The 22,352-nt window shown below is 48.6% G+C and overlaps 2 protein-coding genes across 5 annotated transcripts; one reads left to right on the top strand and one right to left on the bottom strand.

Annotated features, from left to right (window-relative positions):
- Positions 1 to 1,813: 1,813 nt before the first annotated feature.
- On the bottom strand, positions 1,814 to 15,356 carry CLP1 (cleavage factor polyribonucleotide kinase subunit 1). 3 transcript variants are annotated; one of them, XM_063711213.1, is made up of 4 exons: positions 15,183 to 15,356; positions 5,799 to 6,940; positions 3,598 to 4,225; positions 1,814 to 2,914 (listed from the first exon to the last, which is right to left on the bottom strand). In XM_063711213.1, the coding sequence occupies exons 3-4, from the start codon at positions 4,201 to 4,203 to the stop codon at positions 2,243 to 2,245; spliced, it is 1,278 nt and encodes a 425-aa protein (XP_063567283.1). In that variant the 5' UTR covers positions 4,204 to 4,225; positions 5,799 to 6,940; positions 15,183 to 15,356; the 3' UTR covers positions 1,814 to 2,242. The 3 variants fall into 3 exon arrangements, with proteins under 3 accessions (XP_063567283.1, XP_063567282.1, XP_004051252.1); XM_063711212.1 differs by having other exon boundaries at positions 5,799 to 6,212; positions 15,183 to 15,298; XM_004051204.5 differs by lacking the exon at positions 15,183 to 15,356 and adding an exon at positions 12,779 to 13,498 and having other exon boundaries at positions 5,799 to 7,078.
- YPEL4 (yippee like 4) lies at positions 13,626 to 18,541 on the top strand. Of its 2 annotated transcripts, none has more exons than XM_004051206.5 (5): positions 13,626 to 13,943; positions 16,339 to 16,663; positions 16,836 to 16,879; positions 17,225 to 17,333; positions 17,556 to 18,541. In XM_004051206.5, exons 2-5 carry the CDS (start codon positions 16,523 to 16,525, stop codon positions 17,643 to 17,645), a joined length of 384 nt encoding a protein of 127 aa, XP_004051254.1. In that variant the 5' UTR covers positions 13,626 to 13,943; positions 16,339 to 16,522; the 3' UTR covers positions 17,646 to 18,541. The 2 variants fall into 2 exon arrangements, with proteins under 2 accessions (XP_004051254.1, XP_030872133.1); XM_031016273.3 differs by lacking the exon at positions 13,626 to 13,943 and adding an exon at positions 15,834 to 16,157.
- Positions 18,542 to 22,352: the final 3,811 nt, after the last annotated feature.

The raw sequence follows: 22,352 nt of genomic DNA, 5'->3' as shown, positions 1-22,352 counted from the left end.
TCCCAGCTACTCAGGAGACTAAGGTGGACGGATCACTTAAGCCCAGAAGTTCAAAGCCAGCTTGGGCAACATAGTGAGACCCCCCCCCGCATCTCTTTTTTTTTTTTTTTTTTGAGTCAGAGTTTCGCTCTTATTGCCTAGGCTGGAGTGCAGTGGCGTGATCTTGGCTCACAGCAACCTCCACCTCCCGGGTTCAAGCAATTCTCCTGCCTCAACCTCCCAAGTAACTGGGATTACAAGCATGTGCCACCACGCTCGACTAAATTTTTTTTGCATTTTTAGTAGAGATGGGGTTTCACCATGTTGGTCAGGCTGGTCTCGAACCCCTGACCCCAAGTGATCCACCCACCTCAGCCTCCCAAAGTGCTGGGATTACAGGCATGAGCCACCACGCCCGGCTGAGATCCCTATCTCTTAAAAAGAAATAAAAAATCCTTTTTTTTTTTGAGACAGAGTGTCCTTCTGTCACCTAGACTGGAATGCAGTGATGCAATCTCGGCTTTCTGCACCTCCACCTCTTGGGTTCAAGGGATTCTTAGCCTCCTGAGTGGCTGGGGTTAAAGGCATGGCCACCACCCACGGCACCTGGGCCAAAAAATCCATTCTTCACCCTGGTTTACAAAAGCCCTACATTATCTGGTCTTTGCTGCCCCCTCCAGCCTCATCTTGTACAGTTTTTCTTGGTTCACTAAGCTTCAACCACACTGGCTTTTCTCTTCACCAAACTCATCAAGCTTGTTCCTTTATTAGGGTTTTGCAGTTTTTCTTCACCAGGAAGGTTTTGCCCTAGACTTCACACAGCCATTCAAGTCTTAGCCCAAAATGTATGCTCAGGAAGGGCCTTTCCTGACCACCCAATCTAAAGTAGCCTCCAGTCACTCGTCTCATATCCCCCAAATTTAAGTCTCTGCATAGCACTTGCCTTTTTAAATTTGTTTATTCTATAATGTAAGCTCCATAAAACTTTTGTCTATCTTGTTCCCCATCTAGAGTGGCTCCTGACAAACAGTCGGTCCTCACTAAACATTTATGAAAAGAACGAATGGATGAATGGCATCAGATACTTAAGTAATCCAAGTGCAAACCAGGGACACCAAACAGTCATTTGCAAGAGATCAAAAAGAATGGGCTTTCCCAGTTTCTTACCACCTGAAAGCTTAAGTTACACTTTGACTTAGGGCCTAGTTCCAATCAAATAGACAAGAAGGATAGCTGTACTGGAAGGAAAATGAGCTATCTCTGGAAAATGATTAGATATGAAATCTCATTCCAAGATTATCACCAGCCTCTAACTCCCCACAGTAAATCCAGCACTGACAGCAGATTTACCATCTACTTACCTAAGTGCAGAGGAAAGGGGAACTATCATAAGAACTCACAGCCGGGCACAGTGTCTCACACCTGTAATCCCAGCATTTGGGAGGCCGAGGCAGGCAAATCATGAGGTCAGGAGTTTGAGACCAGCCTGGCCAACACAGTGAAACCCTGTCTCTACTAAAAAAAATACAAAAAATTAGCTGGGCATGGTGGCGGGCACCTGTAACCCCAGCTATTTGGGAGGCTGAGGCAGGAGAATCACTTGAACCTGGGAGGCAGAGGTTGCAGTGAGCCAAGATCGCGCCACTATACTCCAGCCCAGGTGACAGTGTGAGACTCTTACAAAAAACAACAACAACAACAACCAAAAAAAAAAACCTGACGTGCCTCACAGGTAGGTTTCTTGGTTTTCCCCTCCTCCAAGCATTTTAGCAATAAATCATTCCAATGATGTTTCTATAACGCTTAGGGGAAAAAAATAAATTATGCCAACTTCTATGATATGGCAAAAATATTTATTAAAATGATTTTTTTTAAGTTTGAACTTTATTGGAAGGAGTCCCTCTAATTCACACTTTCATTCTAGATAAATGGGTAAGAACCACATATGGAATATAAAGCACTGATTTTTTAAAAACCACATAGTAGCACAGTGAAAGAAATGCAATTCTCCAGGGTCCTAGAGAATTCAAAGTGGCATCTTAGGTGGTCTAAGAAACCAATTACAGTCTCATGGTTTTCCTTTTGGTTCAAGATTGGAAGAGTCAGGTTACCACTACCTGTTTTTAGAGGTAGAATATGAACTTTCTACTAGTCCACAGTTTACTGGTCAGGTGGCCCCAACAGTCTTTTATCTCAGCCCATCTGCCTCTAGGGGTGGCCAGATGATCTCTATGTCCCAGGCAGCAAGGCTTCCTGCTGATCTCTACTTCAGATCCATGAACCGGATATCCATGATGAGAAGGAAGTTCTTAGGCAGTGGGCGGGGGGCTGGAGACAGAACAGTAAACACCTGATGCTCCAGGTCCACACTGGTCACCACAATGAAGCCAGCTACACTTGTCTCGGACAGGTTCTCCTCTGTACCCTCGGCAGTGCTAACACTCAGTAGGTGGTGCACCATATCTCGCCCAGGAGTGACAGGTACTAGCTTGAGCTGATTATCCTCTTGAGACATGCCCAAAGGTAAACAGGAGTCTGGGATGGTGGGTGCCCCAACTTTGTAGATTTTCACATCTGAAAATTTGACATTGAAGGCATGGGGATAGAAACAGCCTCGGAATCCATAAAAATACTCACGGATACGCTCATCCCTACATTCCCGCCGGAAGTCCTTGGAGCGCTCCACCACACCCCCAGATTTAGGGAGCAGCACAGTGCGTACAAAGTGGGGGAGGTCCCGTTTCAGTTCATTGTACAGTCGTTCTTGATCCAGAACAACAACGACATCCACCTCAAAAGCTGAGGCTGCATGCACCAGAGCCTGGTAACCAGAGCCCTTGACCCAGCCACAGGTGTTAATGACACAGCCACTCACAGATGCCCTTCGGTTCACCTCACACCTTTGGTTGAACACATCTGCTAAACGAGATGTAATCTGCAAAAGAGAGGATCGAGGTAAGAACAAAAACACCCAGACAAACCCATGGCTACTTTGTTCCTCTTTAGAATAAGTGCTATTAGATATAAGAAAAATGATTTTTTTTTTTGAAATGGAGTCTCACTCTGTTGCCCAGGATGGAGTGCAGTGGCGCGATCTCAGCTCACTGCAACCTCCACCTCCTGCGTTCAAGTGATTCTCCTGCCTCAGTCTCTGAACAGCTGGGATTACAGGCACCAGCCACCATGCCCAGCTACTTTTTGTATTTTTAGTAGAGACGAGGTTTCACCATGTTGGCCAGGCTGCTCTCCAACTCCTGACCTCAGGTGATCCACCCGCCTCAGCCTCCCAAATTGTGGGATTACAGGCATGAGCCACTGCACCCAGCCTGAAAAAATGACATTTTTAATGGCTGTAGTTTTGACACCATAACATGGATTTAATTTTTATGTTGCTGCTTCTGCCTCCTGTTTTATGCCCTAAGTGAAAATCTAACAAATTACTGAGAATAGATCCACAGAAATGTTTAACAATCTGAGACTGACATATTTGGAATTGCCTTTCTAAAGTAATGCAGCAGAAATACCAGCTGAGAAAATGCAGTGTTAACTAGTAAACTTCCCCAGTTTCCTACCCTGATAGCAGCCCTTCCCTCCACCCCACCTTTCTCTGGCTCTGACCTTATTATAAAGCTTGATGTTAGTGCCAGGAGTGGTGGAACCAAAATGATACACCAGAGGGGCCTGGATAGAGAAACCCTCTTCGACATCTGCAGGCCGCTCGATGTAGAGGGCCCCCATGGTACCAGGGATGGACACAGAACCCTGGCCCACATCCAGCTCCACATAAGTGGGACGGCGGCCCAAACGCACTGCATAGTTGAGCAGAAGGCGACACACTGTAGACTTGCCCACATCAGTGGGACCCACTACCATCACTCGGGGACCTCGCTCTTCTTCCTTTTCCGCTTGCCTCCGCATCTGTTCCAAGGCTGTGTGAGTGTTGAGGTAAAGCAACATAGGAGTGTCCTTGGAGACATAAGCCACCTCAGTGCGGCCGCTCAGTTGCACAGAACAGCCATGCCAAGTGAAAACAGCCACCTTGGCACCAGCATCAAAGGTGAATTTCTTGTTTCGGGTCAGCTCTGTGCCAAAGATCTCTGCCATGCCAGTCAACAACTCCAACTGAACTGACTGAGATGCCTCCACCTCAAAGCGAAGTTCTGTTTCTCGCTCTAGTTCAAATTTAGTGGTTGGCTTCTTGTCATCATTAGCCTCTTCTCCCATCTCTTCTGTGTAGCTGCTGTGCCTAGAACACAAATTAAATATCAGATCTAATTATAAGTCAGTCTTCTGTTACAAAAACATCCAATGGGGCCAGGCATGGTGGCTCACGCCTGTAATCCCAGCACTTTGGGAAGCCGAGGTGGCTGGATCATTTGAGGTCAGGAGTTCAAGACTAGCCTGGCCAACATGGTGAAACCCTGTCTCTACTAAACGTACAAAAAAAAAATTAGCCAGGCATGGTGGAGGGTGCCTGTAATCCCAGCTCTTCGGGAGGCCAAGGAAGGAGAATCGCTTGAACCCAGGTGGCAGAGGCTGCAGTGACCCGAGATTGCGCCGCTGCATGCCAGCCTGGGCAACAGAGCAAGACTCCATCTCAAAAAAAAAAAAAAATCATCCAATGGGCCAGGCACAGTGGCTTAGGCCTGTAATTTCAGCACTTTGGGGCGCTGAGTTGGGCAGATCCCCTGAGCTCAGGAGTACAAGACCAGCCTGGGCAACGTGGTGAAACCCCGTCTGTACAAAAAATGCAAATATTGGCCAGTCCTGGTGGCTCACGCCTGTAATTCCAGCACTTTGGGAGGCCAAAGCGGGTGGATCACCTGAGGTCAGGAGTTCAAGACCAGCTTGGCCAACATGGTGAAATCTCAGTATTTACTAAAAAATACAAAAATTAGCCAGGCATAATGGTGGGCGCCTGTAGTCCCAGCTACTCAGGAGACTGAGTCAGGAGAATCGCTTGAACCCAGGAAGTCGAGGTTGCAGGGTTGCAGTGAGGCGAGATCATGCTACTGTACTCCCGCCCTGGGTGACAGACCAAGGCTCTGTCTCAAAAAAAATAAAATAAAATAAACAAATAAATAAATAAATAATAAAAACATACAATGAATGTTTCCCCTTACCTTGCTTTAATTCTCTCCATATTTCTTATCACCATCTGTCTCACTATATATTGTGTCTTCCCCGCCTCCCCCACCCCAAAATGTAAGACTTAGGCATTTTTGTTTGATACTGTATACTGCTTAGAATAGAGCTTGACAGACTGTAGGCACCTCAATACATTGAGTGAATTAATGTCTCAGACATCAGAGAAAAACCATACCTACAGACTGACAGAAGATTTAATTATAGCACCCTCCATCACTCTGTTGGTAAACTCCAAACTTGAGAAGGTAACAGATGCCCTGACCCCAATCATACTAGTCAACAGGAAAGGGCGTCTGAAATACGGATGCAAAGCAGAGGACACCGGGTCTGAACTCAGAAAACAGCCTAATCCTCGTCTCTGTAACTACTAGTAGTGTCTTTAGACAATCACTTAACTTCTCTGAACCTTTGAAGCTGTCGACTGGAAGCACTTACACTTCCTCAAATACAGTGTTGTTCTTGGGGTTTACAGGAATTGTGGGAGGAAAAAAAAGCACTTCGTAAACTAGAAAACGGCAAGGAAACGATATGAATTATTTCTGATCCTGGACTGCAGCTCTAGCTTCAGCATTTGTCCCAACCTTCCCAGACACCAAAATCTCCCCAGACACCAAAATCTCCCCAGACCCCAAGGAGGCGACAGTTGTGTTCCTGCCCTTTTTTTAACTCACCTGCGCAGCCAGGAGCCCAACAGGTAAACTCAGAAGGTCCTCCCGTGCAGAACTTAAACCAAACTACAAGCGGTTCTTGCCCGGACCCACGCCGGAAACAAACGCAGTTCCTCACTTGCGCTGTGAAAGGACACGCGATCGCGCGCTGCCCTTTGGGATGTGTAGTTTGCCGGAGCAGCCGAGAGCGGGTGCACTCGCTAAGCCGCTCGGCCTTCTGGGAGTTGTAGTCAAAGGGTTGTTTTGAACGTGACGCCAAAGGTGGGAGGGGCGGCGGTTGTCATTATTCGTGCAGCCGGAGGGAGGGGTGAGGAGGCGTGGCGGTTGCGCCCCCGCGCTGGGCAGGGACAGGTCGAGGGACCAGGCTTCGGCAGTGCGCGTCCGCGGCGGGAATCTCGCCCCAGATTTCGTGCTCCCCTGCAGCCCAGGAAACAGAAGGGAGGCCCGGAAGAAAGAGAGACTCACTGTCTCGGTCTAGGTCCCGCGATGGCCTGCTTGCCTGGACAAGCCACGAAGCACAAAATCCTTTTTAGGCAGGGGGAGATCCAGGGGTAGAGAAAGCGGAGGAAGACAGCCTGACAGAGGTTTCACCGAGCTGTCATCTCCCACCTGACACAGTGCTTGGCACATGGAAGGCATTTCAAATTTTTTTCTTTAATAAAAGAATAAAAATCCGATGATTTCTTCCAGCTACAAGTCAGTCATTACCCAACAACCTCTCTCCCACTAAACGAGGATTTTTGTTAGGCACTCATTTCCCTCCATAAATCCCTGACAGTTACAGGTCAGTCATTTGCCCCGCAGCCAACAGGTTCCACCACGTCTATAATCCTCTTTTTACTAACTTGGGCTTTGGAATCTTATATTATTTGCTATACTGCTTACATCACTGTGTGAGTTTGAGCAAATCACAGGCTTCATCTCTCTGAGATCGTTTTTTTTCTTTTTGTTTTTGAGACAGGGTCTCACTCTCTCGCCCAGGTTGGAGTACAGTGCCGCGAACATGGCTCACTGCAGCCTCGACCTCCGGGGCTCAAGCGTGATATCGTTTTTTGTCTGCAAAGTGGGGATAATAACAGTGCCCAACCTCCTAAAGTTGTTTTGACGATTGCAGGAATGTGCCTGTAAAGTACTAAGTACAATGCCTGTAATATAGAAAAAAATCTGATATCAGCTTTTACGTTTTTATTATAGGCTGGGGGGGAAGGGGTTATCTCATCATTCATTCGTGCAATACTTAACATTTTTCAGATCCCTTTCAGACATCTTCTTTCACAGCCACCCTGTAAAGACAGCTTTATTATATCCAATTTCAGATGGGGGAGGAGACTAAGATAGGTGCAGAGGTTTGCCCAAACATTAACAGCCATTGGTAGAGCTAGGACTCAAACCCAGAGTTTCTAAGTCTGAGTCCGGTTATAATAACAGTAAACATTTAGGCCGGGCGCGGTGGCTCACGCCTGCAATCTCAGCACCTTGGGAGGCCGAGACGGGCGGATCACCTGAGGTCAGGAGTTCGAGACCAGCCTGACCAACATGGTGAAACCCCATCTATACTAAAAATACAAAAATTAGCTAGGCGTGGTGGTGGGCGCCTGTAATCCCGGCTACTTGGGAGGCTGAGGCAGGAGAATCGCTTGAACCGGGGAGGCGGAGGTTGCAGTGAACTGAGATCACGCCACTGCACACCAGCCTAGGCAACAGAGTGAGACTCTGTCTCAAAAAAAAAAAAAAAATCACATTTAAGGCAGGGCGTGGTGGCTCACGCCTGTAATCCCAGCACTTTGGGAGGCCGAGGTGGGTGGATCACGAGGTCAGGAGATCGAGACCATCCTGGTTAACATGGTGAAACCCCGTCTCGACTAAAAATACAAAAAAATTAGCTGGGCGTGGTGGCAGGCGCCTGTAGTCCCAGCTACTAGGGAGGCTGAGGCAGGAGAATGGCCTGACCCCGGGAGGCGGAGCTTGCACTGAGCCGAGATCGTGCCACTGCACTCCAGCCTGGGCGACAGCGCGAGACTCTGTCTCAAAAAAACAAAAACAAAAAACAAAAAACCACATTTATATACTGTTATATGCCAGATACTGGTCTATGGACTTTTCAGGTGTAAATTCATTTAATCGTAGCCAGAATCCTATGCAGTAGGTACTATAATTGTCATCTCCACTTTACAGGTGAGTACTTTTTTCAGTCCGGCTCACGTAGTTAATTCATATTGAGGAGACTGGGAAGATTTTCTGGTTCGCCAGAAAGATTTTCTCCTGCTGGCCCTACTTAGCAGCACTCCCCGAGCAGTGCCATCCTCACTTATCACTTCTGAGTTTTTCTTTGATGGTTTGCTTTAATTATTTCATTCATTGAACATATATGCATTAGCTTTTTTTTTTTTTTGAGATGAGATTTTGCTCTGTTGCCCAGGCTGGAGTGAAGTGGCGCAATTTCAGCTCACTGCAACCTCTGCCTCCCGGGTTCAAGTGATTCTCCTGCCTCAGCCTCCCAAGTAGCCTGGATTACAGGCGTGTGTCACCACGCCCAGGTAATTTTTGTATTTTTAGTAGAGATGGGGTTTTCACCATGTTGTTCAGGCTGACCTCAAACTTCTGACCTCAAGTGATCTGCGCATCTCCGCCTCCCAAAGTGCTGAGAACACAGGTGTGAGCCACCATGCCCGGCCTATGCATTAGTTTTTCAATTAACTATTGGGTGTCCCCTAATCTTCTACTCTTTAAAAATTCAGTTCCAGTCTTCCATTTGCAAATTTTCTCCCTGAGTGGGCTTACCCTCACCTTTTTCCATGCAATCTATCTCCCAGATCTGTATCTTCGCCTCTACTATCTCCCTTGAGGCAGTTTCTCCCAGTTACCTTAAAGTTGTTTTTATTTGGATATTGTATAACCATCTCAAGCTGAACTTAGGGAAAAGAACCCCTCCTTTCCTTTAGGCTGCTCTCCATTTTGCTTCTAAAATACAGAAAGAGTCAGGACACAACATTTAAAGCATCTGTGCTTGACTACACTCTCTTCTCTCTTTTTTTTTTTTTTTAGATGGAGTCTTACTCTGTCTCCCAGACTGGATTGCAGTGGTGCAATCTCAGCTCACTGCAACCTCCATCTCCCGGGTTCAAGCGGTTCTCCTGCCTCAGCCTCCTGAGTAGCTGGGATTACAGGTTTCCACTGCCACACCCAGCTAATTTTTCTATTTTTAGCAGAGACAGAGTTTCACCATGTTGGTCAGGCTGGTCTCGAACTCCTGACCTCAGGTGATCCACCTGCCTTGGTCTCCGAAAATGTCGGGATAACAGGCGTGAGCCACGGCGCCCAGCTCTTTTCTCAGTTTTAATCTTTCACCAAGCACTCCTGCCATCTCCACCCCACCTCCAAACAATACCGTCATCATATGTTCTTTTTCTCCTCTCCAGCTAGATCCTTCATCATTTTCTTTTTGCTTCCAAACTTTCTTTCTTTCTCTCTCTCTCTTTCTTTCTTTTTCTTGAGACATAGTTTCGTTCTTGCTGCCCAGGCTGGAGTGAAGTGGCGCAATCTCAGCTCACCGCAGCCTGCGCCTTCCGGGTTCAAGCAATTCTCCCGCCTCAGCCTCCCAAATAGCTGAGATTACAGGCGCCCGCCGCCATGCCCAGCTAATTTTTGTATTTTTAGTAGAGAAGGAGTTTTGTCATGTTAGCCAGGATGGTCTTGAACCCCTGACCTCAGGGTCATCTGCCCGCCTCAGCCTCCCAAAGTGCTGGGATTACAGGTGCCCGGCCTGCTTCCAAACTTTCAATCCGAGCTGGGCCCAGTGACTCACGCCTGTAATCCCAGCACCTTGGGAGGCCAGGGTGGGTGGATCACTTGAGATCAGGAGTTCGAGACCGGCATGACCAACATGGTGAAATCCCATCTCTACGAAAAATACAAAAATTAGCCAGGCATGGTGGCACATGCCTGTAATCCCAGCTACTCAGGAAGCTGAGGTGGGAGAATCACTTGAACCTGGGAGCCAGAGGTTGCAGTGATTCTCGGATCATGGCATTGCACTCCAGCCTGGGAAACAGAGCGAGATTCCATTTCAAAGAACAAACAAACAAACAAACAAAACAAAAGAACTTTCGATCCATGCCCTGAAAACTAATCATTTGCTTTTCCCCCTTCTCATTGTTCTCCTCAACAATTGCTTTTCAAAATCTTTTTTTTCTTTTTTTTAATTTTATTATTATTTTACTTTAAGTTTTAGGGTACATGTGGTGCACAAAGTGCAGGTTTGTTACATATGTATGCATATGCCATATTGGTGTACTGCACCCATTAACTTGTCATTTAGCATTAGGTATATCTCCTAATGCTATCCCTCTCCCCTCCCCCCACCCCTCAACAGGCCCCAGTGCGTGATGTTCCCCTTCCTGTGTCCATGTGTTCTACTTTTATTTCCCCTCTCTTCTGCTGCCCAAACAAGAGCACTTCTCTCTTCTTTACCTAGCTTTTGCTCTCAATTCCAAATCTCTAGTACTATCCCTCAAGACACCCACGTTGTCTTTTCAGAATTTACTTTAAACCCCAGAGTCTTCCCTGATTAAATATTTAGAATCCCTTTTTATTTTCATGCTCAACTAGCAATGTCTCCCATTACCCACATTTCCCTGCCTTAACTTTTTTTTCCCTCTTTACATGTGAGAAGAAAAACAAACCACCCCCAAGCACTGCTTTCTAGAAGTCCCTATCTTTGTCGTACTTCATTTGCTAAATGCTAGCCTCTGTTAGAAATCAGGGTTTTTGTCTTAGGGGATATGTTCTGTGTTCACATACTTTAGTAACATGCACAGGACAGCACCCCATGAGAAATGAATTCTGAGTCAAATGAAATTTAACTGGAAGCTGCTAGAAAAATAGCAACAAAAGATGTAATTTCTTCATACGACAAAAATTTGGCATGTGTCTCTTGAGAGATCAGAATTTAATAATAAATCCTCCCTGGGTTTTGGGGGTCATACATTGAGAATGCTGTTTTGGTTTCACTTTTGTTTTTTTGGTTTTGTTTTTTTTTTTGAGACGGAGTCTCCCTTTGTTGCCTAGGCTAGAGTGCAGTGGTCCCATCTTGGCTCACTGCAACCTCCGCCTCCTGGGTTCAAGCGATTCTTCTGCCTCAGCCTCCCAAGTAGCTGTGATTACAGGCACACACCACCACACCTGGCTAATTTTTTGTATTTTTAGTAGAGAGGGGGGTTTCACCATGTTGTCCAGGCTGGTCTTGAACTCCCAACCTCAGGTGATTCGCCTACCTCGGCCTCCCAAAGTGCTGGGATTACAAGGTGTGAGCCACCTCACCCAGCCAAGAATGCGTTTGTTTTTTTTTTGAAACAGAGTCTTGCTCTGTCACCAGGGTGGCGCGATCTTGGCTCACTGCAACCTCTGTGAGTACAGTGGCGCCATCTCGGCTTACCGCAACCTCTGACTTCCTGTTCAAGCGATTCCCCTGCCTCAGGATCTCGAGTAGCTGGGATTACAGGCATGTGCCACCATGTCCAGCTAATTTTTGTTATCTATTAGGGATGCGGGTTTCACCATGTTGGCCAGGATGGTCTCGATCTCCTGACCTTGTGATCGGCCTGCCTCGGCCTCCCAAAGTGCTGGGATTACAGGCGTGAACCACCGCACCTGGCGAGAATGTTGTTTTGAAATGACACTACTGTTTACTGCCTATCATGTGCCAGGCACTTTTCAGGCATTTAAATGTTATCTCACTTTATTCTGCATCTCCATGAGCTAATAATAATAAATATTATTAGCTTCATTTAGCAGAAGAGTAAGACTAAGGCACAAAGAGTATCAGTAATTTGCCTAGTGGTTCCTGCCAAGTAATTGGCAGAGCTAAGAGTCTAATTCAGTCTCTTTGAGACCAAAGCCAGACACTTGGTTCATGTCTGAAGATGCAACTCAACTGCTCTATTAATCAGGGTTCTCTAGCGGGATAGAACTAATAGGATAGATGTATATATAAATCAGAGTTATTACGGAATATTGACTCAGATGATCACCAGATGAGGTCCCACAGTAGGCTGTCTGCAAGCTGAGGGGCAAGGAAGCCAGTCCGAATCCCAAAGTTGAAGACCTTGGAGTTCAATATTCGAGGGCAGGAAGTGTCCAGCATGGGAGAAAGATGTAGGCTCGGAGGCTAAACCAGTCTGATCTTTCCACGTTCTTCTGTCTGCTTTTATTCTGGCCTAGCTGACAGTTGATTACATTGTGCCCATCCAGACTGAGGTGGGTCTGCCTTTCCTAGTCCATTGACTCAAATGTTAATCGCCTTTGGCAATACCCTCACAGACACACCCAGGAACAATACTTTGCATCTTTCAATCCAATCTAGTTGACAATATTAACCATCACCAGTCCACCCCTTGTCAACTTGAACCCATACATGTCTCCTGAAATCATACATGATCTTCAAATAAAGACAATAATAAGGTCATAATTACGCTTAACATAATACAGCTATCCTTTGTACAACCGGAAACGCACCAATCCCCAACCTAAATGCTATTACATAGAGTTAACAACGCTTAAGTGCTGATATCAAGTCAGTAAGTCTTATGTCACATGATAAAGGCAAAAGAAAGGAAATAAAATGAAGATATTTTCTTAATACAAGTGTATATATGCACAAACATGTTCCTAACAAAAGGAGGAGGAAATACTCATGACAATTACAGTCCTCATTTCTGCAACTGGTCACATGGTCATAGTTTGTATTGATGACTACCTTCTTCGACTACCCATTCTGAATTCCGTTTGCCTTCAGCAAGCACCTCAGCAGATTATGTTTTTTTACCTGGTGGAGTGACCCAAACCTTCATTCCTGAAGGGTCTGGGCCATTTGTAATCCTGCCTGGATTGGGCTGTTGCAGTTTCCCATTGACCTTAATCACAGGGCATGGTAATATTAAGAGACGCCCTACGTGAACTCCTGTATTCCACGCATACTTCCTTACCTCCATTGTGGAGTAGTAGACTGATTTCATCTTGATAGTCTGGGTCAAACACTGTAACTCCCTTCTTAGCAAGTTGGCTTAAAAGTAAGAAGAGCCCAAAGTGGCCGGGTGGCAATCTTAACTTCCAGTTTAATGGAATCATTGTAGTGTCTCTTGGTGGCAGCATTCCTCCCTCTGGAACTAAGACCTCTAGGCCAGCAGAACATAATGCCGTGGAAACAACTGCTATTTTGGAAACATCTAAATGCACGGGTCTGCACTGGACATTGCAGTCCTGGGATGTAGAGAGTAATTTCCCAGAAGGCCTGTCTCAGGAAGTTTACAGCCCAATAGAGAACTTCATATAATGCAGGTGTCTCCATTCATGAAGCACGCATAATTTGGAGGTAGCTGTTAAGGTGTTCCTGCATGCAAAATGTCATATTGGGTCTATTACTCCTCCAGGAGTATTAAACCAAGGCTTTGAGGCTTGGTACAAGTTTGGGGGCACAGTTTGCCATCCATGACAATTAGTACATCTGTCTTTTCCCTGCTTCAGGGCTGGTGTCCAAGCTGAAATGGGAAAGTGTATCATCTTAAATGTGTGTGTGCTCCCTCACTCTGCATCCATCTCTTCCTTCACAAGCCTTGCCACCTCCTTTCCTCCAGCCCTGCCACCCTCACTGCATCCTTGCCCAGCCCTGTCCTTCCCCCAGGTTCTTCCTATCTCCTTGGCCACACTGCCTTCCTCCTTAACAACCTGCCTCTCCCCTTGCCCACCATCGCCGCCTTGTCCCTCGGCCCCCACTCCTCTAGCCCCGTCCCTTGATGCCTACCCCCTCCCTTCCTTCCGACCCGCCTCCTGTGTCTCCCAGCCCTGCTCTGACGTGGGAGGTGAGGGGGGGTGGGGGGGATGGATGACTCACAGTGTTATGATGCAGTTCCACAACACACAGCCACATTCACCCACAGACCGAGGTACAGAACGAGAGACAACCTCTGCCCCCCCAGCAGCTGGCCAGCTTTGCAGCCCCAGTCTTGAGCCCCCAATTACCCTCCCCCCACCCACCCCCATCCCCTTCCCAATTGAAGGAGCGGAAAGAGAAGAGAGAAGAGTGAGCAGAGAGATTGAGAGATTGAGAGAGAGAGAGAGAGATAGACGGAGATCTCTGGAGCAGACCTCAAGGTGAGGGGGCAGCCCTTCTCCAAATGAATTTTTTTTCTCTTTGCAAATTTCCTCCTCCTGCTGCGTGTTGCTTTCTCCCCTTTGCAAAAGCATTATTCATCCACCCTTTGTCCTCCCTTCCCCCTCCCCGCTGCCTCCGCTCCTCTCTCTCGGTTCCTCCATCCCTCTCCAAGCTCTGACGATTCCCGCACTTATTTCCCGGCAACTTTGGCTGCAGCATCAGGCATCACTGTTTATTGTTTTGCTGCTGGTGCAGACCCCCAAAGCCTGCCCTGGGAGCTGGCGGTGCTGCTAATTATTTGGACCATACCATACTGAGAATACCAGCCTGGGGGGTGCCAAAACCTCAGAGCAGATGAGAAAATCCATTGTGAGCAGGTGTCCCCCCCACTTTTCTTTTCCCCCCTGAGAAGCACGAGATTCGCACCTGGTTCCTCCAGCATCCGCCTTGGCGCCTCTGCTGTCAGCTGTCAGTTGCCCCCGCCAGCCCTCCCTCTCCCCTTTCTCCTACGGTCCAGCCCCGTCTCACTTCAGGGGAACATCTCTCCCCAGCACTCGGCTTGCCTTTGTTTTTTCTCCAGTCATTTGCCCAACTTGCTTCTCCCTGTGATCCGAGATGTGTGAAAAAATGACCCCTACTCCCCTTTGTGATTCTCTGGCCTTCTGTGCAGCCTTTCCTTGGCTTGACTGGGAATTAGGGGAGAGGGAGGGAGGCGTGACGGCCGGAGGCTGGAGAAGGAGCTCAGGATTGGGGACCCAAGCTGCCCCATTCCCCATGCTCCTTGAAGAAGGTGTTTCAAGATGGTGCATGTCAGAGGGGAACTCGCTGGCAAAGTTGAAGGCAAACCTGTGAAGCAGAGACTGAAAGGTGGTCTCTTGGTGAGAAGGGCCCGTTTCCTGCAGCCGGAGCCCAATGTCACCCTGAACTCAGCCCAAGGTGTCTTCCTGGGGCCCAGCCCGGAGGAGAGGACCTGAAACTGAAGATAGTCTCTGTGGAGGTTTTGCGGAGAGACTGCCTGGCGGCCTTCAGAGAGAGTGGAACAGCTGGGTGCTTGTGGCCACTGCGGAGGACAGGACGAGGAGAGCCTGTATGCCCTGGCTAACCGGAGCCAACACCGCCTCTTCTCTGCTTAGTGCTCTAGCATTGCCAGAGTGCCCAGCTGGCATCTCTGAACCAGACTTAGGCTAACCACCCACAGTGGGCTGGGAAGCCCTATGAAGGAGAAAGCAGCAGCTCACCTGCTTATCGGAGCCAACAGGGGCCACCTCCCTTCTTATCCTCTGCCTCCAGCACCTTCAGCCACTCGGAGTCTGGCGCGTGGGCAAAAGGCAATCTTCCTCTATTCCTAATCAGAACCCAGCAATTACTTCATCTTCAGTCACCCACAGAGTCACTGCTGTTTGTCCCTGCCCCTGGGAGAAGGTAGAAAGAAACATTTTCTGCCTTGTGCCCCAAAGCACAGCTGTTAAAAATAAGAGTCCCCCTTCTGCTGTTCGTTGTGGCCGTTGCTCTCACCCTACCACACAGCCCTGCCCAGCCCAGGAATCAGGCTCCTCTGACATGCTACCCATTTCCCATTGGCTCCAGCTGTCAGATTGCCTGAAGAAAATGTATTTTCTGCCTAAGTCTTTAACCAAGGGCTAAGGCAACAGTTAGTAAAGACTAGGAGAGAGAAAGACCAAGGGGCCCAGAGGCTGGGAAGACACGCAGGTGCTTATTCTGGGCCAGAATGAGTGAACCAAGGTGTGGGAATGGGCGGCCACATGTGAGGGCTTTGGTACTGTTGGAAACATCTATAAAGTTCTAGTGAAGAGTCCCAGAGCACAGGACCCTGACCTCAGGAGAGAACTGAATCAGGGTTTGTATACCTGCCTGCATGCTCTCCCTCCCCTCACCTTACACCTCCTGCCCCCCTCCCCAAAATGTATAAAGGACCAATTGTATTGCAAACAAAGACCATGTAAAAGAAAGACCTTCAGGCATCCCCAACTCTTAAAAGGCTCTGATCCCCTGAGACACAGTGCCTGTGCGATGCAGAGCCTCACGAAGAACTGAAAACCAAGGAGAGGGCACTTGCAGATGACGTTGCTCCCATGGCAGCGTCTGTGCCCGTGGGCTTCTCTCTGTGGAAAATGGTGGAGGCTGCTTCTGCCCCAGGAGGGAGAAACACCGACTCCCTGGCTTTGGCGCCAGAAGCCTGGATCAGCTGCCAGGTTTGCCAGAGCAGAATGGGGATCCAGGGGACAGGGCGACAATGCAACTGGATGCTGTGGGGGGGTCGATGGTGATGGGGGAAGTAGAGGTATGGGTGAGCTGATTCCCTTTTCCTCCATTCCCTCAGGAGGGGTCCTCCTGAGGTCGCAGCTCCCCTGATGTCCTTTCCCCTCTTCCCAGGTGACTTCTATTTCTATCTGGTTCTCGTCTGGGGGGGCCCTGGCCGGGCAGCCCCCCAACACTTCTCCTGCCCTGAAACACGGCTCTAGCCAACCTGCTCCGCTGCTTCACCTGCGACCGTCTCTGCGGGGGCTGCACGGCGCCAGCCCCTCCAGCCCGCCAGGGCATTGTCCTCCAGCCCGTCATGCCCAGCTGTGACCCCGGTCCGGGCCCTGCCTGCCTCCCCACCAAGACTTTCCGCAGCTATCTGCCCCGCTGTCACCGCACTTACAGCTGTGTCCACTGCCGTGCACACCTGGCCAAACACGATGAGCTTATTTCCAAGGTACGCGAAGCGGGGACCTGCCATTCCCCTCCTCTCGCGCACCAGGCTAGCCTGAACATCACCCAGGGGTGAGGCAGCAAAGCTCTTCCTCTCTCCTACACACCCCTGCGGGGATTCAGGCAGTGGGGCTGAGGGCTGCTTGGTAGTCATTGTCTGTCCTATGTCTCCACAGTCCTTCCAAGGGAGCCATGGCCGAGCCTACCTGTTTAACTCCGTGTGAGTCTACCTCTTTCCTTGTGCGTGTGCTTGTGCTTATGTGTGAGTGAGTAATTTTCCTCTGTGGAGAAAGGGGGAAATCCATCAGGTGATCTTGTGCCTTCAGTCTTTGCCTCCCCTTTTGCAAAGGGGGTCTCAGTCTGAAGTTCTCACATGGGGAGCCCGGGGAGAATTGAAATCATAACATTGGAAAAAGAAGGCCCAGGCTCTAGTCTTAAAGGGGTGGATTATCAAAGGCAGGGGCTGTCCAGTTCTCTCCAGATGGAAGTTCCCTTGGGCTGTCTGGGGACTGGACTGACAGCGCAACCCCACTGGGTGCTGGGTCCTTCCTGTTTCCTGAGACAGGGTCAACGTGGGTTGCGGGCCAGCTGAACAGCGCCTCTTGCTCACGGGGCTCCACTCGGTAGCTGACATTTTCTGTGAGAGCTGCAAAACCACACTGGGCTGGAAATATGTAAGTACCTGAGGAAGAGGGTCACCCTCTAAAGTGGCAGTCCCCATGGCCCTTCAAGCCCCAGTGACCATGTCAGGTCCTTCCTTGCATGGTCCAAAGAGGAAAGAACTAGTCACTGGGTTGGGCTAGGTGGATGACCCTTGGGGTGGGGGCCATACAGGTGACAGTGGGGCCTGGAAGGAAACTGCTTTGTCCTACAATCACTGCTTTCTCCTTCACCAGGAACAAGCTTTTGAGACGAGCCAGAAGTACAAGGAAGGGAAATACATCATTGAAATGTCACACATGGTGAAGGACAACGGCTGGGACTGAGGGGCTCAGGCAGGGTGTGCCCTTCCTCCGCATGCCCCTCCCTCCCCACGGCCCTGCCAAGCAGTCTATACCAGCATGAGTACTGCCCCACCCCTGGGGGAAACCTGGCTCCAACCAACCCCTCCCATGCCTCCACCATATCCACTACCAGGCACCCTTTGGAACAGGGGTCTGGGGGTACCCCAGGGGTGTTAAGGCTCAGGAGTGGGCAGCAGTCAGGGAGAGACAGAACTGGGGGAAAGGGATGATTGTGGGTCTTTCTGTTCCCAAGATCCTGAACATGGAGGCGATGGCAGGGCGTAGACTCAGGCAGAGAGGATTGTGGGAGGAATCCGTTTTTGCTCCACCTCTTTTTGAGTGAACAGAGGACAAACCTTGGGTCACAGGGCTAGTAGATCGTGGACCACAGAATAGCAGATGAGAAAAGGCTTGGGTTGGAGTGAAATTCTGGTCTCAGACACCAGGAGAGACCAGACTCTCTGAGGATGAAGTTTCCCACCCCTATTTGTAGGGAAAAGGACTTGGGTGCAGGGAAAACTCAAATCCCAGGCCCTGGGAAATAGTAAAATAATCAAAGGGTTTTCCATTTCACTCCACTTGTTAGTTTATCTTGGCACTGAAGAGGCACTTTCGAGTATCTAACTTTTGCCATTGGGTGGGGTGGGGACAGCTGCTCGCGGAACAGCCCCTAGTCGGCTGCTTCCAGAGTAAGCAGTCTTTATGGGCTTTCTCTGAGGCCCAGTCACTGCTCCTGGGACCCAGTCCCCTGGAGGGGAGGTGGAAAATCAGTGCTACGGGACCAGTCTTTCCCGTGGCTGCCACCAGCGAATGAAACTTTTGTATGATACATAAAGTGCTTGAGTCTATTTTTAATAAAAAGGGAAAAAGCAACTTGAGGCAACCTGTCCTCTGACTTTCTTTCCCTGTGCATGTACCCATAAACTGTCCCCGTCACACACACACACCCCCACCCACCCGGGCCTGTCCCTTTATACCACTAGGGGGCAGCAGTTGCCCTGTCTATGGCAAGACTACTGCTTGAGCTTTTACCGGGGAATAAGCGTTCAGGTGAGGTTTTGCCTTAGTAAGAGGGGTGGGTTTTGTTAGCTACTCGGCGAGAGCATCCAAAACCGCTTGTGTCTGCTGGCACCCCTGACAGTAAGTCCATTTTGCCTAGATCCAGGATCGGGCAACTGAAAGAGGCTCATCTCAGAATAAGGATTTTCTTGAGTCCCATGGCTTTTCAGCCTGGTTCTGTAATGCTCTGGTCAGTTCATGGGCACACTTAAGGCTAAAAGGAAAATCAAATCAGCCAAAGTGCTGCTCTGGCAGTTGATGGGAAGTGAAACAAAATAGCTCAAAAATTAGGCCGGGCACGATGGCTCACGCCTGCAGTTCCAGCACTTTGAGAGGCCGAGGCTGGCGGATCACCTGATGTCAGGAGTTTGAGACCAGCCTGACCAACATGGCAAAACCCCGTCTCTACTAAAAATTCAAAAATTAGCCAGGCATGATGGCACGTGCCTGTAATCCCAGCTACTTGGGAGGCTGAAGCAGGAGAATCGCTTGAACCCAGGAGGCAGAGGTTGCAGTGAGCCAAGATCGTGCTGCTGCACTCCAGCCTGGCGACAGGGCAAGACTCCGTCTCAAAAAAAAAAAAAAAAAGCTCAAAATCGCAACATCAATGCCACCATATGGCCCAAGGGACATTTTATTGGCAGTGATATGAAATCCCTACTGTTGTTGGGTGCCCAACAGTTACAGGGGAGACCATATACATCATAAAGATCATTTTTTGGTAAGCTATAATATTCTGTCCAGATTCATTCATTAATATTCCAAATATTTATAAAGCATCTATTACTTGCCAGGCATTGTGTTAAGCACTAGATGTTAAGCACATGGTGAAGATAAGGCAGCTGTGGCCTGACTTCCTGGAGCTTTCTGTCCAGTAGGAGATGCAATAACCAGGAAATCCCAGTAGAAGATGATAATAAGGGATCTAAGCAGGGACGTAGAGGAAGCTTGGGAGCTCGTAGGACAGGAACTCAGCCTAGATTTAAGGAGTCAAGGAAGGCTTCACAAAAGCGATGACTACGATGGCATTTGAAAGATAAGACGTTAGGTAGGCAAAGGCAAAAGTGATGGAAGTATTTCAGACAGAGGGAACTGTATGTGTCAAGTAACTTAAGTTTAGTTAGTTGAAGGAAATAAAAGTTGCTTGTGGGCTGAAAGCAGTGGCTCACGCCTTAATTCCAGCACTTTAGGAAGCCAAGGCTGGAGGCTTGCTTGAGGCCAATCTTTGAGGTTAGCCTGGGCAATATAGCAAGATCTTGTCTCAAAAAAAAAAAAAAAAAAAAAAAAAAGCCATACTTGCACCTGTAGTCTCGACTACTCAGGAGGCTGAGCAGGAGGATCACTTGAGCCCAGGAGGCTGAGGTTGCAGTGAGCCATGATCACGCCACTGCACTCCAGCCTGGACTGGAGCAAAACTTTGTCTCCTTAAAAAGTGGGTGAGAGATGAGATGAAAGGAAAGACAAGCAGGAGCCATAAACTATTTAGGGAATCTAGATTTAATCCCAATGGTATTAGGGAAATATGGGAAAATTATTGTTTTTAGAGTGGAGTGGCAGTATCAAATGGCTATTTGTGCCCAGACAATAGGCTCAAATAGAAGTTTTAATAGACTGGAGAAAGTAAGGAACATATGATAGGGTGCGGTGGCTCACACCCGTAATCCCAGCACTTTGGGAGGCTGTGGTGGGCGATCACTTGAGGCCAAGAGTTTCAGACCAGCTTGGGCAACAAAAATTAGCCAGGCGTGGTGGCGCACGCCTGTAATCCCAGCTACTCAGGAGGTTGAGGCAGGAGAATCACTTGAACCTGGTAGGCAGAGGTTGCAGTGGGCCGAGATCGCGCCACTGCACTCCAGCCTGGGCGACAGAGTGAGATTCTGTCTTAAAAAAAAAAAAAAAGTAAGGGAAATAAAGCTAACTGTACTATCTCAAATACTGTTGTTGTGATCAGAACGGAGAGGCTGTCTGGGCAGGAGAAAGGAGGACTAGAACTGGAAGGCACAGAAGTAAAAGGGCAAGGGAAAAAGGCAAGCCATGGAGAGATGTCCAACATCCCTCAACTAAGGCCTCAGGGGAGTCTGACCCATCTTTCAGTTTCTACATGCCTCGTGATGCCAAGATCCCTCTCAGGGTCCAGCAGAGGACCTCAAAACCCTATTCCTCTTGGACCCATTTCTTGCACCAAAGTTTAGGGAAGATTTCTCAAGTCCCAAACTCTGCTGTTGAAAACCAGGCACAAACTAGCTGCCTTCTTCACTTGATCTTAGCCAAAAGACCAGGAATACTAGCTGCCTTCTTAAAGAAGCTCCCCAAATATTCCTCTCATTCAATTTATTTTAACAAGTTTTAATTAAGCCTACTAGGCGCTGTGGGAGACAGAGAAGTAAATGGCCGAGTCGTTGCTCTCAAATTTCTTTTTCTTTTTTTGAGATGGAGTCTCGCTCTGTTGCCCAGGCTGGAGTGCAGTGGCGCAATCTCGGCTCACTTCAACTTCTGCCTCCAAGATTCATTCAAGAGTCTCCTGCCTCAGCCACCCAAGTAGCTGAGACTACAGGTGTGCATCACCACGCCTGGCTAATTTTTGTATTTTTAGTAGAGACGAGGTTTCACCATGTTGGCCAGGCTGGTCTTGAACCCCTGACCTCAGGTGATCCGCCCGCCTCGGCCTCCCAAAGTGTTGGGATTACAGGCGTGAGCCACCGCACCCGGCCTCAATTTCCTTGTAATTGGTCCTGGGAGAACCATTCTGTGGGTTGATTCAAGGGATCTTACTAATCTTTAAGATTAAGTCATGGGCAATGCTGTCCAAATCTTGGATGCCCAGACAGGTGTGCCCTCAAGCAGCATTATTATCAAACACCCCGTGACCAAGAGGGAGTGGTGCTGAGAAAGGCAAGTGGATTCAGGGAAGGAGTGAGGTCTTTCCATGCCTCATGAGCCAGGGAAGGAGCTATAGTTATGGGATGCCAGGAGCACACAGGTCCTTTTCCTTGGGGAGCAATCCTCTCGAGTTAACCCCTTTTCCTTTCTGGTGCATTCCTTTCTTTCTCAAGGAGGCCTACTCTGTACCTAATAGTGATTCTCCTAATCTTTTCCCACTCACTCTCCATTCCGGGCTGAGTCTGGGAATGCTTATCCTTCTTAGCCTAGGAGTTGCCACCACTTCTGGTCCTTAAAGGTTTGAGGCTTTGGAAGATATCCTCATACAACCAGCAGATGGCATCAAAACCTTCCACCCCTCAGCTCAGGAAATCTCCCAGTTTGAAGAACCTATTCAGATCTCTCCAGATGGGTCTACAAAAAGATGAGTGAGCTGTCAAGACTTAACACAGCGTTGTATCTACGCTTTGCAACCTAAGAGCTACACAATCTTAGCCAAACTGTTTAAACCTTTCTGACCCTCAGTTTTTTCATCCATAAAATGGGGCTGTTACCTCCCAAGAAGTTATTAGGTTTCACAGTAACGGAGGCAGTGTCTATCACAAGCACTGCATACAGAAGTAGTTCCATAAATGTGAGCTATTAGTATAACTACCAAGTGAGGCTTCCCAGATTCCCACCAGGGTAGCTGACTGGTGCCCAGATGGGAGAGGAAATTGCAATGCTGAGGAGGCAGCCAGCGCTGGGTAG

Source organism: Gorilla gorilla, chromosome 9, assembly GCF_029281585.2.
Source record: "Gorilla gorilla gorilla isolate KB3781 chromosome 9, NHGRI_mGorGor1-v2.1_pri, whole genome shotgun sequence".
Lineage (NCBI taxonomy): Eukaryota > Metazoa > Chordata > Mammalia > Primates > Hominidae > Gorilla > Gorilla gorilla.
The sequence above is the reverse complement of the archived record's forward strand: the minus strand, read 5'-3'. Positions and strand labels throughout refer to the sequence as shown.

Coding starts and splice junctions, on each gene's coding strand:
- CLP1 (XM_063711213.1), bottom strand. CDS start 4,203: ATGGGAGAAGAGGCTAATGATGACAAGAAGCCAACCACTAAATTTGAA. Junction 2,915..3,597: donor ACATCAAGCTTTATAATAAG/GTCAGAGCCAGA, acceptor TCTCTTTTGCAG/ATTACATCTCGTTTAGCAGA.
- YPEL4 (XM_004051206.5), top strand. CDS start 16,523: ATGCCCAGCTGTGACCCCGGTCCGGGCCCTGCCTGCCTCCCCACCAAG. Junction 16,880..17,224: donor GCCTACCTGTTTAACTCCGT/GTGAGTCTACCT, acceptor TTCCTGAGACAG/GGTCAACGTGGGTTGCGGGC. Junction 17,334..17,555: donor CCACACTGGGCTGGAAATAT/GTAAGTACCTGA, acceptor CTCCTTCACCAG/GAACAAGCTTTTGAGACGAG.